Source organism: Brassica napus, chromosome C6, assembly GCF_020379485.1.
Source record: "Brassica napus cultivar Da-Ae chromosome C6, Da-Ae, whole genome shotgun sequence".
NCBI lineage: Eukaryota > Viridiplantae > Streptophyta > Magnoliopsida > Brassicales > Brassicaceae > Brassica > Brassica napus.
The window spans coordinates 40,974,089-40,995,850 of record NC_063449.1 but is presented as its reverse complement, the minus strand read 5'-3'; the positions used below and the strand labels follow the sequence as shown (position 1 = coordinate 40,995,850).

The following is a 21,762-nucleotide window of genomic DNA, read 5'->3' as shown; positions in this document are numbered from 1 at the left end:
AATATTGTCAGCGTATATTGCCTTTGATTTTTTGGTCCCCTCAGTATCACACCTCCACTTGATAAGCATATCCATTTTCATAAATACTTTCAATTTGGATACCTGTAACGAGTAATGACTATACTTTTTAGTCCTTTGTTATATACTAATGCTAATTACATAGAGTACCTTTGAATATTTAAATAATAATAATCATAAAATCATATTATGTTTCTGTAGCCCAAATTAAGATTTAATATCGAGGATCAAAGTGTATTGTATTATAGATCATGAACTAGCCCATTCGTGTTCTCATTTTTTCCATTTTATGAAGCCACCACCCTTTTAGTCGTCTCAAATTAATATTTGATGTTAAAAAGCTGGGCTCTTATTGCCAATTGGTATGGGCCATTAAGTGAATTGAGCTTATCACTACTTTAGCCATTTTTGTAAAATTCAAACAGCCAGAGTTGTTGCATTGTGGAGGGTCAGAATGAAGCCACAAAATGTTCAGATATCAGAAGAAAAGGGATTGGAACTCAACCTTAATTTGGTATGAAATTAATTTCATTATGAGATCTTAAATTCTTTAGCATTATTTTATATTCATCTAGTTTTTAAGATTGTTTAAGTATTATTCTATTTTGAGAATTGATAACATTAATTTTCATTTTGTTTAACAGTAATGAAAGTTCAAGAGACCGAGTTGAAAAGGTAGTGTCATATTGTATTGGATAAAGGGAAACTAATACCACTGCATTAGACAAATTTAGTGGTTAATTTGATTAAGGAAGTTTGTTGCTATTGACTATTTTAAATTATTTACATATTTTCTTCTGTTTTCCTTTATCAATCTTTCTTGGAATTCGAAAGCAAGTTAGTTGATTGCTGAGCCGAGATGTATTCAATCATCAATGATCTTGAAAAAACTAAAAGATGTACTGTGTTCTAGAACCACTCGTGAGTGTGATTTGTGAAGTGTGTGAATTCGTGTACATGCTAAGTCATCACAATCAATCTGAAAGACTTACAAAGTTTTCTGGATGGAAACAAATACCAGGATCCAAGAAGAATGAAATGTGGTTTAATCGGGATGGAGGCAAGCAGAAGAAGATTCGATACAGAGACGTTTGATGGGTTTAATCAAGATGGAACCAACATAAGAAGATTAGAAGTAGAAAATTTCAGTTCAAGGATCAACTGTTATCTCAGGAATTGAAATGTACTCGTACAATTTGACGAGGATGAATCATTACCGTATGTTGAAGCAAAAAATTGTTAGCGGGTGAAAATGTTATATGTATAAAAAATCAATGCGTTCCTAAATAATGCGTCTTGGGATTATGTTTTGAAAACTCAAGGAGGTTCGATTCTTATAAACAATGCAACTTAGGATTATGTTTTGAAACACAATGCGGTCTTCGACTTCGACTCCCTTTGTAAAGAGAAGTATGGAAGTACACATAAAGTTGATGAATAATTGATATAGGTTTAAGGTACATTTGGTTGCTCGAATATTATTTTAGATGTGCGGGATACATAAAATTATTAAATCATGTGTATGGAGAGGACCAAATCTAAGATGGGATGCATATATACATCTTTACAGAATCACCAAATGAGCAGTTCTAGTTATTTTGAGCAGGATCATGAAAGTTGCCAAAATCAAGCTTAGGAGAGGGGCGAGTATTGAAACTAATTTTTATTTTGAATCAAAATTAATTCTGGATCCATGATAAAATTAGTTATCTTTGATTTAAACCCAAACTAAACAATTTCTAGAGTGTATAAAAATGGCTAGAACATCAATTTTTATAAAAATGGCTAGAACATCAATTTTTAACATATGTGAAAATTAGCATATTTTTTAACATACTCCCTATATTTCATAAAGAATGTCATTTTGGCTTTTTTTTTTAATTTTGTTTTTAAAAAGTGTTATTCTACATTTTTTAATGTGTTTTTACGTTAAATCACTTTCTTACCCTTTAAATAATCAATAGATGTTTATTTCAATTATTTTTATTTAAATAATTGTATTATAAATAAAGGTAGCTTCGTATATTTTGTTAGTTTTTTAATTTGCGTGAAATGTGTCTAACTTTAGCCATTTTCATATGGAGTATATATATTTATATGAAAATGGCTAAAATTAGCATATTATAGTTAAATATTATGAAAAATGGAATTAAAGCATCTAGGTACTTGTAGCCTATAAATGTACACTCACCAAATGTACAACTTCATCCTCTGATGAGTAACTAAGAGAAATAAGTACATAGGAAACAATTCAAGTGAAATATAAAACTGATAAATTGATAAATTTGACGAGTTACTATCAAAATTAATTTTCTAAGCGTTCCCATATTTTCTTCATAGTTAGATGATTTTTGTAATATTTTCGTTTATTTTGGAGTTAATTATTACGATAATGGATAGTGCTAATTGGTAAGCACTATGATTATTTTTTACATAATTTATACTTCTTTTATTTATTTTACATTGACCACGGTGATTATTACATATTAGTACTTTATGGTGTATAAGACGGACTACACAAATTCATTGACTATTTCTCTTCCTGCTTGGAGTTGTAATATATAAACTAATGTAATCATCATAACAACCGGACAAAAAACGGTGTGTGCCGATTTAGCTTCTTTTTCGCATTCTCAGTTCAGAAATATAACAAAACCTAATTTTGGATTGCTGGTTAGACCAGGTTTAACACAAGTTTTTTAAACACAATAAAAAGTTCAAAAAGAGAGAGAAGAAACAAGTAAAAGGAAAAAGGTAAAACCAATTGAAAAGAAAAGGGGAGAGGGGGGGAGGACCACGTAAGAGAAAGGAGTAAAAAGTATGATTGTCCGAAAGAGAGTTGCAGATGTTACATGAAGAGGGTGAGATTGCAAGTCCTAGCTTACTAGCCGTGACAGTCTTGGAGTAGTAGTGTGGTCCTTCTCTCACCTGATCCCTTCTCTCTCCTCATCACTCACTCACTACTTTTTTTTTTGGTTCTGTTCCCACTCATAAGTAGCATGCACATCCTCAATATGAATAAGATCCTCGATATCTTTGGTGCCCCATCATTAACATGTTAATTAAGTAGTACCTGACCAAATTTGTACTCTATACAAAAATAATAATTGTACTCTATACGTATACATGTATGTTATACCGACGTAACATTTGTCTTGGGATACGTAACCAAAATTCATATTAATCCTCGGCACTTCTGGCTATTTGGTACTTTTATGATTTCCATTCGTATGTAAAATTATAGTGGAACGATTCAAACTCTTGTCCCCTAATGCCAATATGAATTCTTCAACCACTAGACTTCTTTAAACTAGTTTAGTTTTGTTCGATTTACACATTTATTAACTGCAATTTCTTTTTGTTATTGCATGTCTCATGATAAAAATAAGTGGAAACCAAAGATGGCTAGTTTCGACTATGATTGGTTTTACTTTGATGAACCCGGAACGATCAAATCTCCGTCACGTCAGTCCGTCACTATTCACTGTATTAGATAAATATAACGCCGTGAAATAACGGTGTGTTAGGCCTGACTTTTTGGACAACATTCTTTTTATTTCGTGTAGGTCGGCATGAGAGCACGAGTTTTTGAAGTTTTGACCTTCGAACCATATGGCACGTGACTCGCACGCTTCCGTGACTGGGAATTTTGTACACCTTTAGGTATTCCTCTCAAGGACAGTGTTATAGCTAGATCTTACACTAACCTTACGATCACTCTGTAAGATGTCCACAAGATAAATATCGGTAGGAATGGAGAAACCTTGTTATCATTCTAATGTTTTACATAAATTTGATATAATTAACAAGAAGATTAAGCATGTAATATTTAGGAGCACAATTGGAAAGGATATGTAGAAGAGGACATGCATATCCAACTTAGATCACAAAGGACCCTAATAATTAGTTATGTGATAGCAACACTTGCATGTCCCATTTGCAAAACCCTAGGGTACAAAAAACAATTTGAATTTTTTTTGATGTGGATGCCCCAGGAGAGGCCTATCGCCATTACATTACATCTATAAATGGGGGACCATTACTAACTATTTTTCTTACATTTATATTTTTTATACACATATTTATTGTAAAACTTCTCAAAACGTAATGTTCAAAGCAGCAGGACCATAGAGCTAGCCATGTCTCGGATTGTCCTTAAAAGTATAAAATCCATTCTCTTTTAGTTACTTGTTCTTTCCTCTGTGTGTTTAAGTGAGGATCACAAGTCCATCAAGGACCATCTTGAAGCTGCAAACTATTCATGAAAGACTCTTTATCAAGAGACAATGATTCGCTAGATGTGGCTTTCCACATTTAATTCATTGTTGACAAAGTACTATCTTGCTTCTTTTTAGATGCTTTGTATTATATTAACAAGTGTAACTTACACTTAATTAGGGTTCCTTCCATTATGTGTGTAATTTTGAGTATTAGTGACAAGTTACTTTCTCTGATCTTCGACCTAGAGAATTTATAAACTTAAAGTCCGTAAGATCTTTGATTAAAAATAAAAAATAAAAATAAACGATTTTACGAATGGGATAATTAACTTAACATGTTGAAAGAAGATTTATGTAGTCTATTTTGATTTCAATATGAAGATATATACACAGAGAAGGTCCAAAACTCATTGATTTCTTAAAAAAAACAGTTCAAAATATTAAGAGTTTGTCTTTTTAACATGAATTAATTACACAGTAATAGGGTTCTAGGCTAGTAGCCATAGCATCTCCTTTCACTCAGGAAATGTCCCTCTCATCTCTCTCTTTCATCACACAAACACACACAAACACATACACAAACCACAAACACTTTCACTCTGGTTTGGTTTAGTTAAAACCCCTTAAGCCCACACTACTACCTATATCTTTGTAAGGTCACAAGACCCACTTTGTTTATTTAGTTTCTACACACAGAGGGAGAAGAGAGAGAGAAAAATGAGAGGGTTTGTGGCAGATAAACTGATAGAAAACTTCCCAACCTCTCTTCTTTAACTTTTACTACTCTCTACGTTTTTCTCTTCCTTTTGTGGTGCAGCCTCCAACTGAAAGTCCCCTATAATATATATCCTCAATTATTCTAGCTCTTGGAGAGAAGTCTTATCTCACGCCAATCTCTCATTTCCCACTATGTATATGCCCCACAAAACACAAAACCACTTTCTTAATTATATCTTTCATTTTCTTAATCTTTAAACTCACACTTCTCTTTATTGAGTTTTTTTTTGGCAGGAGGAATGAGGATAATTACTTAGACCTCAACAATCTGCCAGATGATTTTTCTAGAGATGGCAATAAGCAAACCCTGGAGGAAGGTTCTTCCTCTGGTATACTTTTACCTTGGAAAACCCTAATTACTTCAACGTTATATTATACATATATATCATTAACAGGCAAAACATAATTAAGGGGATATATAACTAAATTGGTAATATATATTGTGTCTATTGGTAAAGGTTTGGATCACACGTGGAATCCAAAAGACTTGTGTCTTGGTGGAATTATATATTAAGCCCGTAGGATGTTTTGTTGCTAATTAGGTCAAAGAAAGAAGAAAGGTAGTAAAGAAGGGAAAGATGAGAGCGGGAAGGTGTACGAATGTCGATTTTGTTCACTGAAGTTCTGCAAATCCCAAGCTCTTGGTGGCCACATGAATCGCCACCGACAAGGCAAGTCTACTAAGCTTCATATAATCCACTTTTATATTCACACTTTTTAGTTCGTGCAAAAGCAAAAAAAAACAGTTTTCATAAATCTTCTGTCTTTGATTGATGCTTGTTGTCCTATACTTGCTTTGACTATAACTTCATACCAGTAGATATTGCATTAAAGACTTAGTTTGATGTCCTATTTTCATTTGGTTCTATAAACTTAAAGAGAGGGAGACGGAGACATTGAATCAAGCCCGTCAACTGGTCTACCGTAACGATACCTTAACCCCACCAGGAATTACACCTTTCGGGTACTCTCTCTTCATCCTAAGACTTCAAATTATGAAAAAAAACATTGCTAAATGTACTTATTATAATAAATAATGCGAGTATAATTAATTGGAATTATTGGCAGATATCAAACCGCAGATCCAACAATATACCGGTCGGTTTACTCTTCACCGATGCTATATACCGGAAGCTCCTCAACAAACTTGGTTCCCCAACCGCTTCAACCACCATATCCATACTCTTCAAACCAATACTCGCCCTACAACAACATCAATGATTATTACTTCAGCCAATCCTTTCGAGGCAATAGAAGCATCTCTCCAAACCCTAATCTTCCCACAACAACAACCGTTAATTACATGGCTGGTGGTCCTGTGGAATCAAGCTACACTTGCGTCGGTGAACCCATTGATCAGACCGGTTTTCCTAACCGTGGCTCCGCCAAAGTCCGTGCACCCCCGCTGGAACCGCCACAAGTTCGTGACGGTGACGCTTCACGGCAGCGTTTGGATCCCTCTCTTAGGTTACCAATCAACCGGTTTCAAGATCATCACTCGCTCTGAGTTTTAACATGTGTTCCCTGCTTCTTTTATTTATTTTCTTCTTTTAGGGTATTTTCTTGTTCTCTTATTTTGTTTAAGTCGTCGAGAAAGTAGGGTCTCGAATTGTCTAAAACGCCACGGATCCTACATGTGTTGTCAGCCAATTGCCCGCTTGTTGTTGTTCTTTTTTGTTCTATTTTAGTTGAAATAAAGATATTAGGATCTAAATTATCTCGGCCACATTTTTGTTTATGTCTTTTATTGATATACCTAACATTGTGATTTATATTATGCAACATTTTAATGCGGAATGAATAAAAAACATCAAAATTATAGTACTGAACCGCAGATGCCAAATGATGTTAAATCAATTCATATTAACAAGAGTTAGAAAATGAGAGGGACCATTATGGGGGAGTGAAACTATTGGATAGAATTAAAAAGGTGAACGTTTAACAATGTTTCCATTTATATACACAAGGGAAGTGATTAATCTAAGGAAAAAATAAAGCTTTTGCAATATATATTATAGATAACAACGAGAGGACATAGGAACCGGACAAATAGGTCAGAAAGAGAGAGAGTAGAGACAAAGATTGTGTTCTTAAAATATGATACATTGTGTAGTGAGATTGGAACAGCCTTAATTTATCTGAGCTCATCTACAACTCTCAGCTACTTTGGCCTGAACCTAGCTATGAGGATTGGGGATTGGAGGGAATTGGGTTTTGGTGGTTGGTTTGTTCAAAATAAAAATCAAAAGGATGTTCCAATTTGCTTATATATATATATAAAAATATAACATTTATTATATATAGTTATAAAAAATGTACGCACGAAGTAACTAGATCCAATGGAGACCGTTAGATGCCAGCTGAATTCCCCTAACTAGTAAAACTTACCTTTTGCATTTTCTGCACTCTAGTTTCTATCAGCTACTCTTCCCATTTTTTTTAAATGTTAAAAACAATAAATTTCTAAAAAATAACTCAGATTCTTTAATTTTGATTAGGCCCTTTTATATGCAACATATGTATTTCTTTGCTTTACATAATCAGCTAATTTATGTATTACTAGCACAAAGTAAATTATGGTGAGAAAATCGTCTTCGGATATGTCAAGAATATTTAGTACTTTTAGTTATACTGGTTGAGTCAGTGTCAATATATAAAATAACTAATAATTCGAAATTAACTTTGCAAAAAAATATTTTTTTCCAAATTTTTACTAATAATAATATTATTATTATTATTATTATTATTATTATTATTATGTATTTCTTGCAATTGACAAAAAGAAGGGACTTTTTACAAACCCTAAACGGATACGATATATGCGACAATAAGTACAATAAATTTTTTATAACTTAATAATGTTGAGACTTTGCTAATTTAATACTTTATAGAATAATCAATTGAAATATTTTTTTATTTTTAGATTTAAAATATTTTTATTAAAAAGATGAAAAAATATATTTTATGTAAATTGAATGCATATGATAGAATTCAAATGTATTTTATATGTAATTCGATAAAATAACATAAAATTATTAAAATAAAATAAATTAAAGATCAATTTTATTTTAAAGAAAATAACAAATAAAATGTTTTGTATATGTTTGTATAAATTTATATATAGTGATAATTCATTTATAATTATAATTATAATGAGACCATAAATTTACTTAAAAATTTCTAAATATTATTATCTTCTTATATTATATCGTTTTAACTTGAAATCCCAAATTTATTATTTTATCGAATATTAATTTATATGGTTTTTGATGTATGAGCAAACTATGTATTCGCAAATAAATAATGAAAATTGTACAACACATCGATATTGTACGTACCTGGTCTAGTTTCAAGACATTATAATAAACCTTTTATATTATTTCCTTGGGATGACTGTAATAAAATAGTGATATTTTCTAGAAATTACATCGATTAATTAATAAGAAGAGGCATTTACATTGAGAGATTTTATACGTGGTATGTGGGCTACACTGGAGAGACAATGGCCTCGAGCATATTTATCGCTTCTTAGAGCAACATTATCCCTGAAACTCACTTAAGGGTTTCTTTAAAAAAAATTAAAAAATTAAAAAACGCACTAATCGCGGATCGCCACGTGTCGATGGAGCTCAATGGTTAAAAACCCCTTTACTATCCCGCGTTGTTGATGCTCTTAGATATTCTAACCAATGGTGTTAAAAAAAAGTTATTCTGACCAATAATACCTATATTATAACTACATATATATATATATATATAGAGAGAGAGAGAGTGCGTGTGTGTGTGTGAGAAAGAGATAGATGAGGTGTAGGCGAATCTCTAACTTGATCTTCCGAACAAAAAATTGGGTCAAGCCTCGAGATAGCATGTATTAATTGGTTTTGTGATGTCATGAGTTAGCTAGCATTGTTTAACTGTACGGAAAACTATTGAAGAAGCATATGTACGTAATAACAGAGAGGGTGTCTACGTACGAAGCAACGTGTGATGGGTACGAATCACTCTTTGTCTTTACGTATGTGTAGTATAGATGCACATTTACATGTATATATTAAAATTAAATAAGTGTTACTACACGTACTATAAATGTAACTATACATGGTGATAATATCTTGCAACGTAGTTCGCCATGTGATATACGATAATACAATCTCAGATGGTTTATGAATTATGATCAGATGTGCAAAAAGTGCAAAATCATTTATGAAACAAATGTGATACTATTCAGTATTTTTGTATTCTAGTCCTAGACTGGTCCTTGTTCCATAATAACATAATTTTATTGGTTTCAAAATTTCTTCCGGTAAACTTTTACTGAAATCTATCTCCATTCATTCATTTCGTAATACCGTAAACTTGACAAATATAGCTGTAGAAATGTTCATGATTTCCAGAGATTTAGTATGTGCGACCTAACTGATTTTTCTAATTTCTCATTGATTATATATATTATATTTCTCAATGTTAAAAACATATCTAAATAATTAAGGAATGGGATGTGAGTTGAGATAGACGGGATCACATTCAGCCCCCAAATTCTATATCTTTGTCTCGCTATATATGTTAACCGAAACCGGTCTATCAGTAGCCCGACCTGATTGGACATTTTTCTTATGCAGCTTCGGCCGATCCTACTAACGAATATATTTTATTATTTTATCGTTTGTTTAATTCATGATCGTATCATCTAGGGTTATGTCAACTCAAAAGAATGTTGTCCAAATATAAAATGAAACTAGATCTGTGAACCGCGTGGTTGTTATTTTCAATTTTATATGCATATATATTTATTTTAGATTATTAGTGGTATATATTTTAAATTTTAATCATATATTTAAATGTTTATATAACTATTTCAAATACAATAATTTATAGTTTACGTGTTTAAATAATCAATTGTTTAAAACAGTCACATGTATTTGTATTTACTTATTAAAAAAATTAATATGTGATTAAAAAATATATCTGAAAATTATTTTGTATTTAATATATGTTAAATTTTTACCTGTTCTTCAAAACTGGATTTCTTTTTAGTAATATTTTATGTTTATTCATTTTACATAATATAAGATATGTTAATTTTTTATACATGTATTGTAGTCTGCTAATGTTAAGTCGTTCTGCCATCTTATTATATTTTAACATAAATATTTTATATATATGAAATAAAATTTATAAATCTACAATTTAATATAATTTTATCACATGTAGTTCAATATAATAATTTTATTTTAACATGGTTGATTATGATTATAAAATAGATAATAATAGTTCATTGCTAATTATGAAATTAGTTAAAATATTAGCATAAACGTTTCGAAAATTATGATATTGTTAAAATATTTAGATCAACATAATATTTTTTTAAATGTGATCGATTGTGATCATGTAATAGATAAAAATAGGATATAATATTTATTTTCATTTTATAAATAATAACTGAATATATTAATGTATAATAATATTTCAAACTAATTATGAAATTAGTGAAAATATTTACATATAATTTTTGAAAGTTAAGATCTTGTTGAAATCTTCTTATACAGATTCTTCGATTTTTTTTAAATATATATATATATATATATATATATATATTTATATTTTAAATGAAAAGATATCAAAAGATATTATTAGTCTTATTAAAATTCATTTAATAAAAAATTGTAAGAATAGTCCAACTTTAAAAGTTATACATTAAATGAGGTCGTGACTTCTATTTTAATAGAATACTAGATCTCGATCCGCGCAACCGCGCGGATTTTTGTTTTCATTTATTTTTATATAAATATTTTGTTTTCAATTCTAAATTGATATATATTATAATATATGTGTCTATCAATTTTTAAAACATAATAAGTTTACGGAACTTTCACATGTATTTCTATCTTCTTCTATATATATATTTTCGGATTATTATTTTATTATTAAAATCGTAATTATATATATAAATATCAGTAAAATATTGTTTTATTGTTGTATTCAAAGATATTGTAACATTTCACAAATTTAGAAAGTTTTTAAAAAATTAAACTTTTCGCTTCATATATTTATATTATCGAGCAAATAATTAAACATTTAGGTTTTGTTTAGTTTTTAAAATAAACTATATATTTTAAAATTTGTTTTCATTGGTTTAAGGTAGTAAAGATTAATCATTGTTAGATAATATGATTTTTGTTATTTAAAAACAATTATTATAATTTTAAAAGTTAACATCGACAAATATTTAAATATTTAACATATGGAGGTATAGTATTACAACATTAAATTATATCTATTTAATTTATACTATCTATAAATTCAATGGATCATCTATTATTTAAATCCAATTATTAATAGCCCAATAAAATTTTTTGGTAGGCCCAAAATTTAAATGATAAGATTATAGATTAAATGTAACATGAATTTATAGGAATAAGTCCATTATGTCCATTTTTAAAAAAAATCACAGATGAATCATGTTTGTGACTTCTGTTTTAATATATAAGATATTAAACCTTGGACGAAAGAGCTGTGAAATTTCATGGCAATACCGTATAATAAGTGTCTCGATTTTATATATCTTTTCTCATTACAAATGGTTATTTAATAGATATCAATACAGTTATGACAAGACAAAAGAAAGGTATAAGAGTTTGTGATATAATTTTTACTAATTCTTTTCGGATAAAAGAAATTCTCACTATTTTATTACCACAAAAAAAAAAAAAGAGGTATAAGAGTTTGTGCGTCCATTTAGTTGTTAATTCGTGGATAATAGCCAAGGTTTAGGGAATCATCTAATCGCGTGGTTATATACTTACATATCTATGTACCAGTCAAAATTTTTCCGGTAAACACAATCAGTTTGCCTATTACTGGCTATCGAAATGAACACTGAATTTCATAGCCTATTTTTATTTTACTTTTATAGTACACCAGTTAGTCATAAAATGGGTGAACCTCTATATAAAGTTATAAAAATATTTATTAGCTTATATAAAGATATTAATATAATTTTAGTCTAAAGTATCGTAAGGATTTTTTTTTCTCAAATTATATTATATTATAATTTAAATAAATCTATTAAATTTAAAATTATGGTTAATAATCTGTCTGCCGTAAGAATAGATGTTACAACAAACATACTACTTCATCACTATAAAAATGTTTTTTTTTTCTAAACACGCTATAAAATGTAAAATAATATATATTTTCCTAAATTCCAAATATATAAACGTGATAAAGAAAAAGGAATGATGACTATAGTTTTTAATTTTAAACGTGATATTAAAGATGATATACAATATATTAAAAACTAGTTAACCACGCTGTGATCTCGGATGGTCAAGACATTCCATGGATCCATAAAGAAACCCAAGTTCGAATCCGCACCACACCAGATTTTCACGCGCGTGGCAACCTGGACTTTCACATATTCTCTCCGGAGAATGGTTTACTTTTTTTATTTTATTAAAAATTAGTTGTGCGTATTGTACGATTCCTAATATATAAGTAAAACGGTGATTAGAAGGAAAATTTGCACAAAATGATTGTGACAATAGAATATTATTATTATTTTTAAAAAGACAATAGAATATTATTATCATTTCAATGAAAAATAAAGAAAAAAAGAAAGCTAGAAAAACCGAAGCACGAAGGAAAGATGTGAACAAGTCACGGTTTTAGACAAAGAAAAAGAGAGAGAGAAAAAAAGAAAAAGAGAGAGATAAAAAAAGAAAAAGAAATCAATGTAAATTGTAAAGCAACTTTAACAAATTACAAATAATAATAATAATAATAATAAAAATTACAAATATTTCGCATCGCTAAAGCCAAAAAGCACACACGCAGAGACAGATCCGTCGAGCAAAAACGTTTTCGTCCCGTACCTTTCTTCCGATTTATCTCGGGATTCTACGTCCGCTATCTACCACATCTACTTTTTTTTTTTTTTTTTGGTCAAACTATCTACCACATCTACATGTATAGATTAATACATACGAAAATTTGTAACACGTATAGATGTATACATGGATGCAATATGTATAGAATTAGGTATGATTTGGACCTAGTGATAGGCTCAGAACTACACTAAAAATGTTGCAGCTAACTGTTAAATAGCAATCAATCTACACTGCCATCGATTCAAAACACGCTGGACCGTCGTGCAGTCCAAGAAACAGAAGAATGTTTAAAGTTGCTGCCTTAGTTTCTGTTTTCTCATTTTGCATTTTACATTTAGATTTACATTTCATGCATGCTCTTCTCTTTTTCCCCTCTAGGTTTTTCATATGTCTATGTTTACTTGATTAAAATCTCTTGGAAACCTTTTTATAAGATTATATATATTCACATGCACTTGATCTTGATTTGTGGTTGTAGTGGATGATTGTATCAGGTTTTTTTATAGAAAGATTGAATTAAATATTGTTACTCATTTAAACGTACTATTCGTAATATTTGTAAGTTAGACTTTAAGGGTAAAAGACCGAGTTGTTGTTATCATTGTTAGTAAACATAGTTATTGATGTAACTCGAAATTTTGTATCTTTCTGCTCCTACTGAAGCTAGGACTAGAAGTCTACTAGAAGGTAGGTTATGTGTATACATAAATACGCCCTCATCAAGCCGTCCAATATATATCCATTCTTTCTTACTCAAGTACAATCTATACATCTACCTGATTTTTTTTATTACCTATACCAATGTAAATAAATTGATGAAGATAATGTGAAAACAGTGAGGTACGTTGTAGATACTAAAACCTGTCACAGTAATTTATGTTATTTACCTATATACCTATGATATGAAAATAGGAAAGAAGAGATTTTCCTTTTTGATATCTGAAGATCCGAAACAGTTATTATAATAGACATATACTAGCCTTCCGCATGCAACCATGCTACTCTATATACCATATATTAATTAGCTCAATTGTTTTTATTTTCTCTCATTTGTTTTCTTCTGAAACACACAGAAGAGTACTCTCAATCTCATTAAACAATGTCCTTGTCTGTATATATAGCAATACCATATAATAGATGAAAAGGAACTAAATATTTGGTGTACACTTGAACAAGAAATTAAATAAAACTTTTTGATCGTCTTGGTTACACTACAAGAGTAATTGAAGTTAATTGTACATATGACCAAAAATGTGTGGCTATTTGATCAATAGCTATGTCGAGCCACAAATATTTTTGTAGTTATGAGTTTATAGATATCCTTCCACGCCATAGCTACGAATATATTTGTAACTATATTAATCATAACTAGGATAATACCCGCGCCTTGCGCGGAATTAAGTTATTATTTTTATTATATTTTGGAGAATGAAACAATAGTTTGGCTTCATTTGGATTACGGGTGTTCAACCCGGATATCGGGTTAGTTTCGGTTCGGTTCGGTTTTTTTCGGTATTTGGTTAGTAAAATATAACTACTATTCTAAATCAATATTTACTTTGACTTTAGTCTTTCACATACTTTTGAAAGATTTCAACTGGACGACTAAATTGATCAGCCAATCTTGTTGCTTTAAATCATTAGTGTTTATATATATATATATTATTTAGTTTGAATATTTATTAAATAAAAATTCATATGTGTTATATTTTATGATCATTTGTAACTTATTATAACAAAAAAATAATCTATTGATCACAAAATTTTCAGAGTGGGAATATTCAAATTTCTAATAATATATAGACATTTTGAAAAATTCAAATATAACATATAAGAAAAAATATAAATGTTTTTATTATATATTTAATGTGATTTTTTAATATCTTTCAATAATATAAAATTTAAAAAAAGAACTAAGACACAAAAATTGTTATCAAAAATTTATTATTCATAATAATTAATTTTCATATATACGTTAATCATATTAGGTAATTTCGTAGCTTCTAATTAAGGAAAGTGAAAAAAAAATTTTGGTAGATTATTTATCAATTAGATAGTTAGTTTAATAAAAAATATAATGTAAGTCAAGATGGACCAACCTATTTTTCTAAGAATAGTATATTTTATATAGTCATTTATTAAATGAGAATTTATAATCATACAGTTCTATGATCATTCATATCATTTTATAACTGAATATTTAAATAATCGATAACAAAAATTTCAATGTGAAATCTTTAATAAGTTTATAATTTATAAATGTTTTTGAAAATTCATTGAAAGTTTTAATATTAAAATATTTATGTAATCTTATGGTATATAGTATAATCTATATATATATAAAAATATATATATATGTTTTATTATTAAATGATATTTTTTACTCATATGGTTTTAAAATAATGTGTATCTTCTTATAATATTAAATAAAAGTTCATATTAATACAATTTTATGATCATTTGTAACTTATTATGACAAAAAAAAAATCTATTGATCACAAAATTTTCAGAGTGGGGATCTTCAAATTTCTAATAATTTATAGACGTTTTGAAAAATTCAAAATATAACATATAAGAAAAATTATAAATGTTTTTATTATATATTTAATGTGATTTTTAAATATATTTTAATAATATAAAATTAAAAAAAGAACTAAGATACAAAAATTGTTATCAAATATTTATTATTCATTATAATTAATTTTCACATATACGTTAATCATATTAGGTAATTTCGTAGCTTTTATTTAAGGAAAGTGCAAAATATTTTTTGGTACGTTATTTATCAATTCGATAGTTAGTTTAATAAAAAGTGTAATATAAGTTAAGATGAATCAACCTATTTTTCTAGGAATAGTATATTTTGTATAGTTATTTATTAAATAAGAATTTATAATCATACAGTTCTATGATCGTTCATATCGTTTTATAACAAAATATTTAAATCATCGATAACAAAATTTTCAATCTGAAATCTTTAATAAATTTATAATTTATAAATGTTCTTGAAAATTCATTGAAAGTTTTAATATTAAAATATTTATGTAATCTTATGGTATATAGTGTTTAATATATATATATATTTTATTATTAAATGATATTTTTTACTCATATGGTTTTAAAATCATGTGTATCTTCTTATAATAAAAATGTTAAACCAATTGATCATTAATTTTTAACATAATAATTTTAATAGTTTTAGTCATTTATTGTCGTTTTTAAAAATTCAAAATATAACATATACGAAAAAATCTAAATTTTATTTTTATAGCTAATTTGATTGTTTAATTTATTTTAATAATATAAAATTAAACAAAAAATGATGGAGGAGATATACATTGTTATCAAATCTTTATTATTAAACTCATTAATTGTCATATATATATTAGTCATTTATGGTAATTCCGTAGGTTTTATTTAAGAAAAGAAAATATCATATCATATCATTATATCATATAGTTTGACCAACTTATGTATCTAACAACATATAAAAATCGAATGTAGACCTACTTATTTTTCAATTGAATGTAATTGACTACCTAATTGAGTGTCACCTATGCATTGGGACCTCTTTTAATTAATACAAAATTGAGGTTACATCTTTTCAAATGTTCCTCAATTAATATATAAGGGATTTACCATATATCAAACTCTAGCTACAACACCAAATAGCTAGAAATATTTTTGTAACAATACTTTTCTTACTATTTTATTAGACTTTATAATTAATTTAGATACAAAATGAATACATATTTAATTATCGTTGTAGTATAAAATTTATGTAAAAATAAAAACAATTTTATACAATCGAACTAATAAATAAAATACATAAACACTAAATCCGAACATGAGTTTTCTAATTACAACTAATATTTACAAATATATTCATAATCATTTTCGTTGCAAATGTAAAAAGTCTCTTATCCCCTTTTAGGGTAACAACATGCAGCAAGCCGTATAGTCTTCATACACTAACTGTCTGATCTTGCAAGACAGAGAAAACAGTTAGATAAGATTACTGTGTTCCAGTAGTTTGCACCGAAGTAATGATGCGTCCTGACCATAACGAAAGTACTTAAATCTTAAATTCTACCTGGTAAATCAATAGTTGAAAGTATAATTGTTGATTTTTTAAAGATGCTTACCGGTAACATTTGGATCGTAAAAAATATGTTGAGAGAAAGAAAGCATCTAAAATTGAATCAGCATTGCCTAGTTTAAACTGAATCATATTACGCTGTGTTTATGAACCAGACCAAACGACCTTGGTTGTTCATTTTGATCATGAACCATTGTTTTATTGATAATATTTAATTACCTAGATGATATCTTATTTGATTGAACTGAATAATACCAAGAAAATCAAAATGTTTTATTTAATTAGGCGAGGAGAAGTTTCTCTTTGAAGAAAGGTACTACAATCATATTTACCAAACTTGATTAGAATCTTTTAAGCCTTTTTGTATACGACTCACAATGTTCTCTTGTACTCGCAATGATCTTCTAGTTTAAACTGAATCTAAAATTGAATCAGCATCCATAAAGCCCATCCTTCCGAGTCCAAAGTTTGAGGCCATTTCAAATCTTCTAAAATAGCAAGGCCCCATTTCTAATGGCCTCAAACTTTGGACTCCGAAGGATGGGCTTTATGGATGCTATCATATCTATGAGGAAAAAAAGCATTCTTATTTCTGGATGACAAAAGCGCCAAAAAAACTTCCATATAATGCCTGGAAAATCTTCATCATACAGGCAATTAAAAATCAAATACTGGTTAGATTTTTTATTTTCAAATTTCAATGCATGTAATTTTTTTTTAAAAAATAGTTAATTCCATTGGAATACTCGAATCCAGAAGTCAATTTGTAACATTTAAAACGTTTTTCTATCGATTAAAATAATTGCAATTAGAATATAAAAACTCTAGGGTGCACAATTATCACTAATAGTTTTGTTTTCTTTAATCTTGATAATTTCCCTTAACATGTATCTTGTCAGCAATATTCGTTTCCCAATTTATTATTAGACTAGGATAAGATCCGCGCCTTGCGCGGAATTAAGTTATTATTTTTATTATATTTTGGAGAATGAAACAATAGTTTGGCTTCATTTGGATTAGGGGTGTTCAATCCAGATATCGGGTTGGTTTCGATTCGGTTCGGGTTTTTTCGGTATTTTGGTTAGTAAAATATAATTACTATTCTAAATCCATATTTACTTTGACTTTAGTCTTTCACATACTTTTGAAAGATTTCAACTGGACAACTAAATTGATCAGCCAATCTTGTTGGTTGAAATCATTAGTATATATATATATATTATTTAGTTTGAATATTTATTAAATAAAAATTCATATGCGTTATATTTTATGATCATTTGTAACTTATTATAACAAAAAAATAATCTATTGATCACAAAATTTTCAGAGTGAGAATCTTCAAATTTCTAATAATATATAGACATTTTGAAAAATTCAAAATATAACATATAAGAAAAAATATAAATGTTTTTATTATATTTAATGTGATTTTTAATATCTTTTAATAATATAAAATTAAAAAAAGAACTAAGATACCAAAATTGTTATCAAATATTTATTATTCATAATAATTAATTTTCATATATACGTTAATCATATTAGGTAATTTCGTAGCTTCTAATTAAGGAAAGTGCAAAAACAATATTTGGTAGATTATTTATCAATTCGAATATTCGATAGTTAGTTTAATAAAAAATATAATGTAAGTTAAGATGGACCAACCTATTTTTTTAAGAATAGTATATTTTATATAGTCATTTATTAAATGAGAATTTATAATCATACACTTCTATGATCATTCATATCGTTTTATAACAAAATATTTAAATCATCGATAACAAAATTTTCAATGTGAAATCTTTAATAAGTTTATAATTTATAAATGTTTTTGAAAATTCATTGAAAGTTTTAATATTAAAATATTTATGTAATCTTATGGTATATAGTTTAATCTATATATATATATATGTTTTATTATTAAATGATATTTTTTACTCATATGGTTTTAAAATCATGTGTATCTTCTTATAATAAAAATGTTAAACCATTGATCATTAATTTTTAACATAATAATTTTAATAGTTTTAGTCATTTATTGTCGTTTAAAAAAAATCAAAATATAACATATACGAAAAAATCTAAATTTTACTTTTATAGCTAATTTGATTGTTTAATTTATTTTAATAATATAAAATTAAACAAAAAATGATGGAGGAGATATAAATTGTTATCAAATCTTTATTATTAAAATAATTAATTGTCATATATATATTAGTCATTTATGGTAATTCCGTAGGTTTGATTTAAGGAAAGAAAATAACATATCATATCATTATATCATATAGTTTGACCAACTTATGTATCTAACAACATATAAAAATCGAATGTGGACCTACTTATTTTTCAATTGAATGTAATTGACTACCTAATTGAGTGACACCTATGCATTGTTGCCTATTTTAATTAATACAAAATTGAGGTTACATCTTTTCAAATGTTCCTCAATTAATATATAGGGGATAGTTGACAGATGCAATGTCCTTACAATACACCATTTGCATTTCTTTGTATTTGTCTTCGTCAACCACCATTTGGGATTTCTAGAGTTTGATACCCAACAAACTTTTTCTTATCAGTTGCTTGTAAGAAAATATTGGTATTTGCCACAATAACAATTACTATTATTGAAATGTATTACTGGTGAATGATATACAATATTTTGTACTATTTAAGACATTCATAAAGATTTGGTGGTGTTTTCGTAAAATAAAGACTAAATATTTCAAAACTAAACCAAAACTTGGCGTTTTACAATTAGTGTGAATGTGAACAAGAAAACAACAACTATGTTAATAATAATAAACTATTTATTTCCTCTATTTTCGCTATTAAATTATTCCACTGTTCTATAATCTTATATATAAAAATAGTATGCGTGATTTTTTAATTTGGACCATCACTTAGAAAATTTATTAAATCTTATATATTAAAACAGAAGTCATGACTTTGTTCATGTGTGATTTTTTTTGTTTGGACTATCCTCTATAAAATTTATCAAATTTTACATAACTTAATCATCGTATCTTTTAATAACTTTATCTTTTATTTAAAATACAAATAAATATTGTTTAAGAAAATATTTTCCGAATCAGGATAAAATTTATTTCAAAAATTAATGAACTTAAATTTTAATTAACATAAAATATAATAAGAATTTTAAATTAAATTTATTTTTGATTGATGAACGAAAATTAAAATCATATAAATATTTAATTATATTTTAGTGATAATAACAATTTAAATTGATTAATTTTCAAAATACATTTTATAAAGATCTTTAAAAGATTTTGCTAGAAAAAATATCATTTCTGTTTTAAATAAAAATATTCACTAAAGCTAATAATATAAAATCTTTGTAACTACTTTAATAATGATATCTTTTAATTTTAAATAGAATTATTATTATACATTGATATATATTTAGTTATCATTTATAAAATGAAAAATAATTTTTTTTTTTTATATATATTTTACAATAATAATAAATCACGTTAAAATAAACTATTATATTGAACTAAATATGATAAATTATATTAAATTGACAAATTTATAAATTTATTTTCATAAATATAAATATTTATGTTAAAAAATATAATATGATGATAGAACGGCTTAATTTTCGTAAACTATATAATACATGTATAAAAAATTATATATTTTAAAATTTGTATATACAATAATATATTATCTAAAATGAATAAACGTATTAAATATTGCTAAAAGAAAATACAACTTTGAAGGAAGGTGGGTCAGAATTTAGTATAAGTTAAACACAAAATAATTTTCAGATACGTTCTTTCACGCATATATTAATTTTTTCAATAACTAAATGCAAATATAATAAGATAAATATATAATAAGAAGCGACAAATGCATGTGACGATTTTAAAAAATTGATTAATTATAACATATAAACTATGAAATTATTCTATTTGCAATAGTTATATAAATATTTAAATATATGATTAACGTTAAAAATGTATACCACCAATGATCTAAAATAAATATATATGTATATAAATTAAAAACAATACCCGCGCGGTTTAAAAATGTATATCACCAATGATCTAAAATAAATATATATGTATATAAATTAAAAAATATCTGCGCGGATCAAGGTCTAGTGTATTTTATTAACACTAATAATACATAGAATCTTTAAAATACTTTAATCATAATATCTTTTGATATCTTTTCATTTTAAATATAAATATATTTATTTTAAAATTCTAACAATTCTGTTTTAAAAGATTTTTACAAGATTTTCATTTTCGAAATTATATTTAAATATTTTCACTAATTTTGAAATTAGTTTGAAATATTATTATAAATTAATAGTTTCAGTAATCGTTTATAAAATGAAAAATAAAAAATTCTGTAATATTTTATATATTATATAATCATAATCAATCATATTAAAAGAAAATTATTATATTGAACTAGATATAATAAAATTGTATTAAATTTATAAATTTTAATTTTGTAAGTATAAAATATTTATGTTCAAAAATAAAATCTAATATGTTGGTAAGATGGGTTAACATTAGCAAATTATATAATACATGTATAAAAATTAACATGTATTTCTTTAAATCTTATAATATAAAATCTTTGTAACTATTTTAATCATAATATATTTTCATTTTAAATATAATATATATTTATATATTATATTTTAAAAATTCTAATAAATATGTATAAAAATATTTTAACAATAATTTAATGTATTTTAAGTTATCGTTTATAAAATGAAAAATAAATA

At 26.8% G+C, this 21,762-nt stretch overlaps 1 protein-coding gene across 1 annotated transcript; it reads left to right on the top strand.

The window, feature by feature from the left end:
• Positions 1 to 4,865: 4,865 nt before the first annotated feature.
• On the top strand, positions 4,866 to 6,729 carry LOC106405130 (zinc finger protein JAGGED). Its single transcript, XM_013845728.3, has 5 exons — positions 4,866 to 5,149; positions 5,250 to 5,344; positions 5,558 to 5,686; positions 5,895 to 5,979; positions 6,084 to 6,729. Coding segments are annotated over exons 1-5 (750 nt in total). The 5' UTR covers positions 4,866 to 5,147; the 3' UTR covers positions 6,523 to 6,729.
• The last annotated feature ends 15,033 nt before the right edge of the window (positions 6,730 to 21,762 follow it).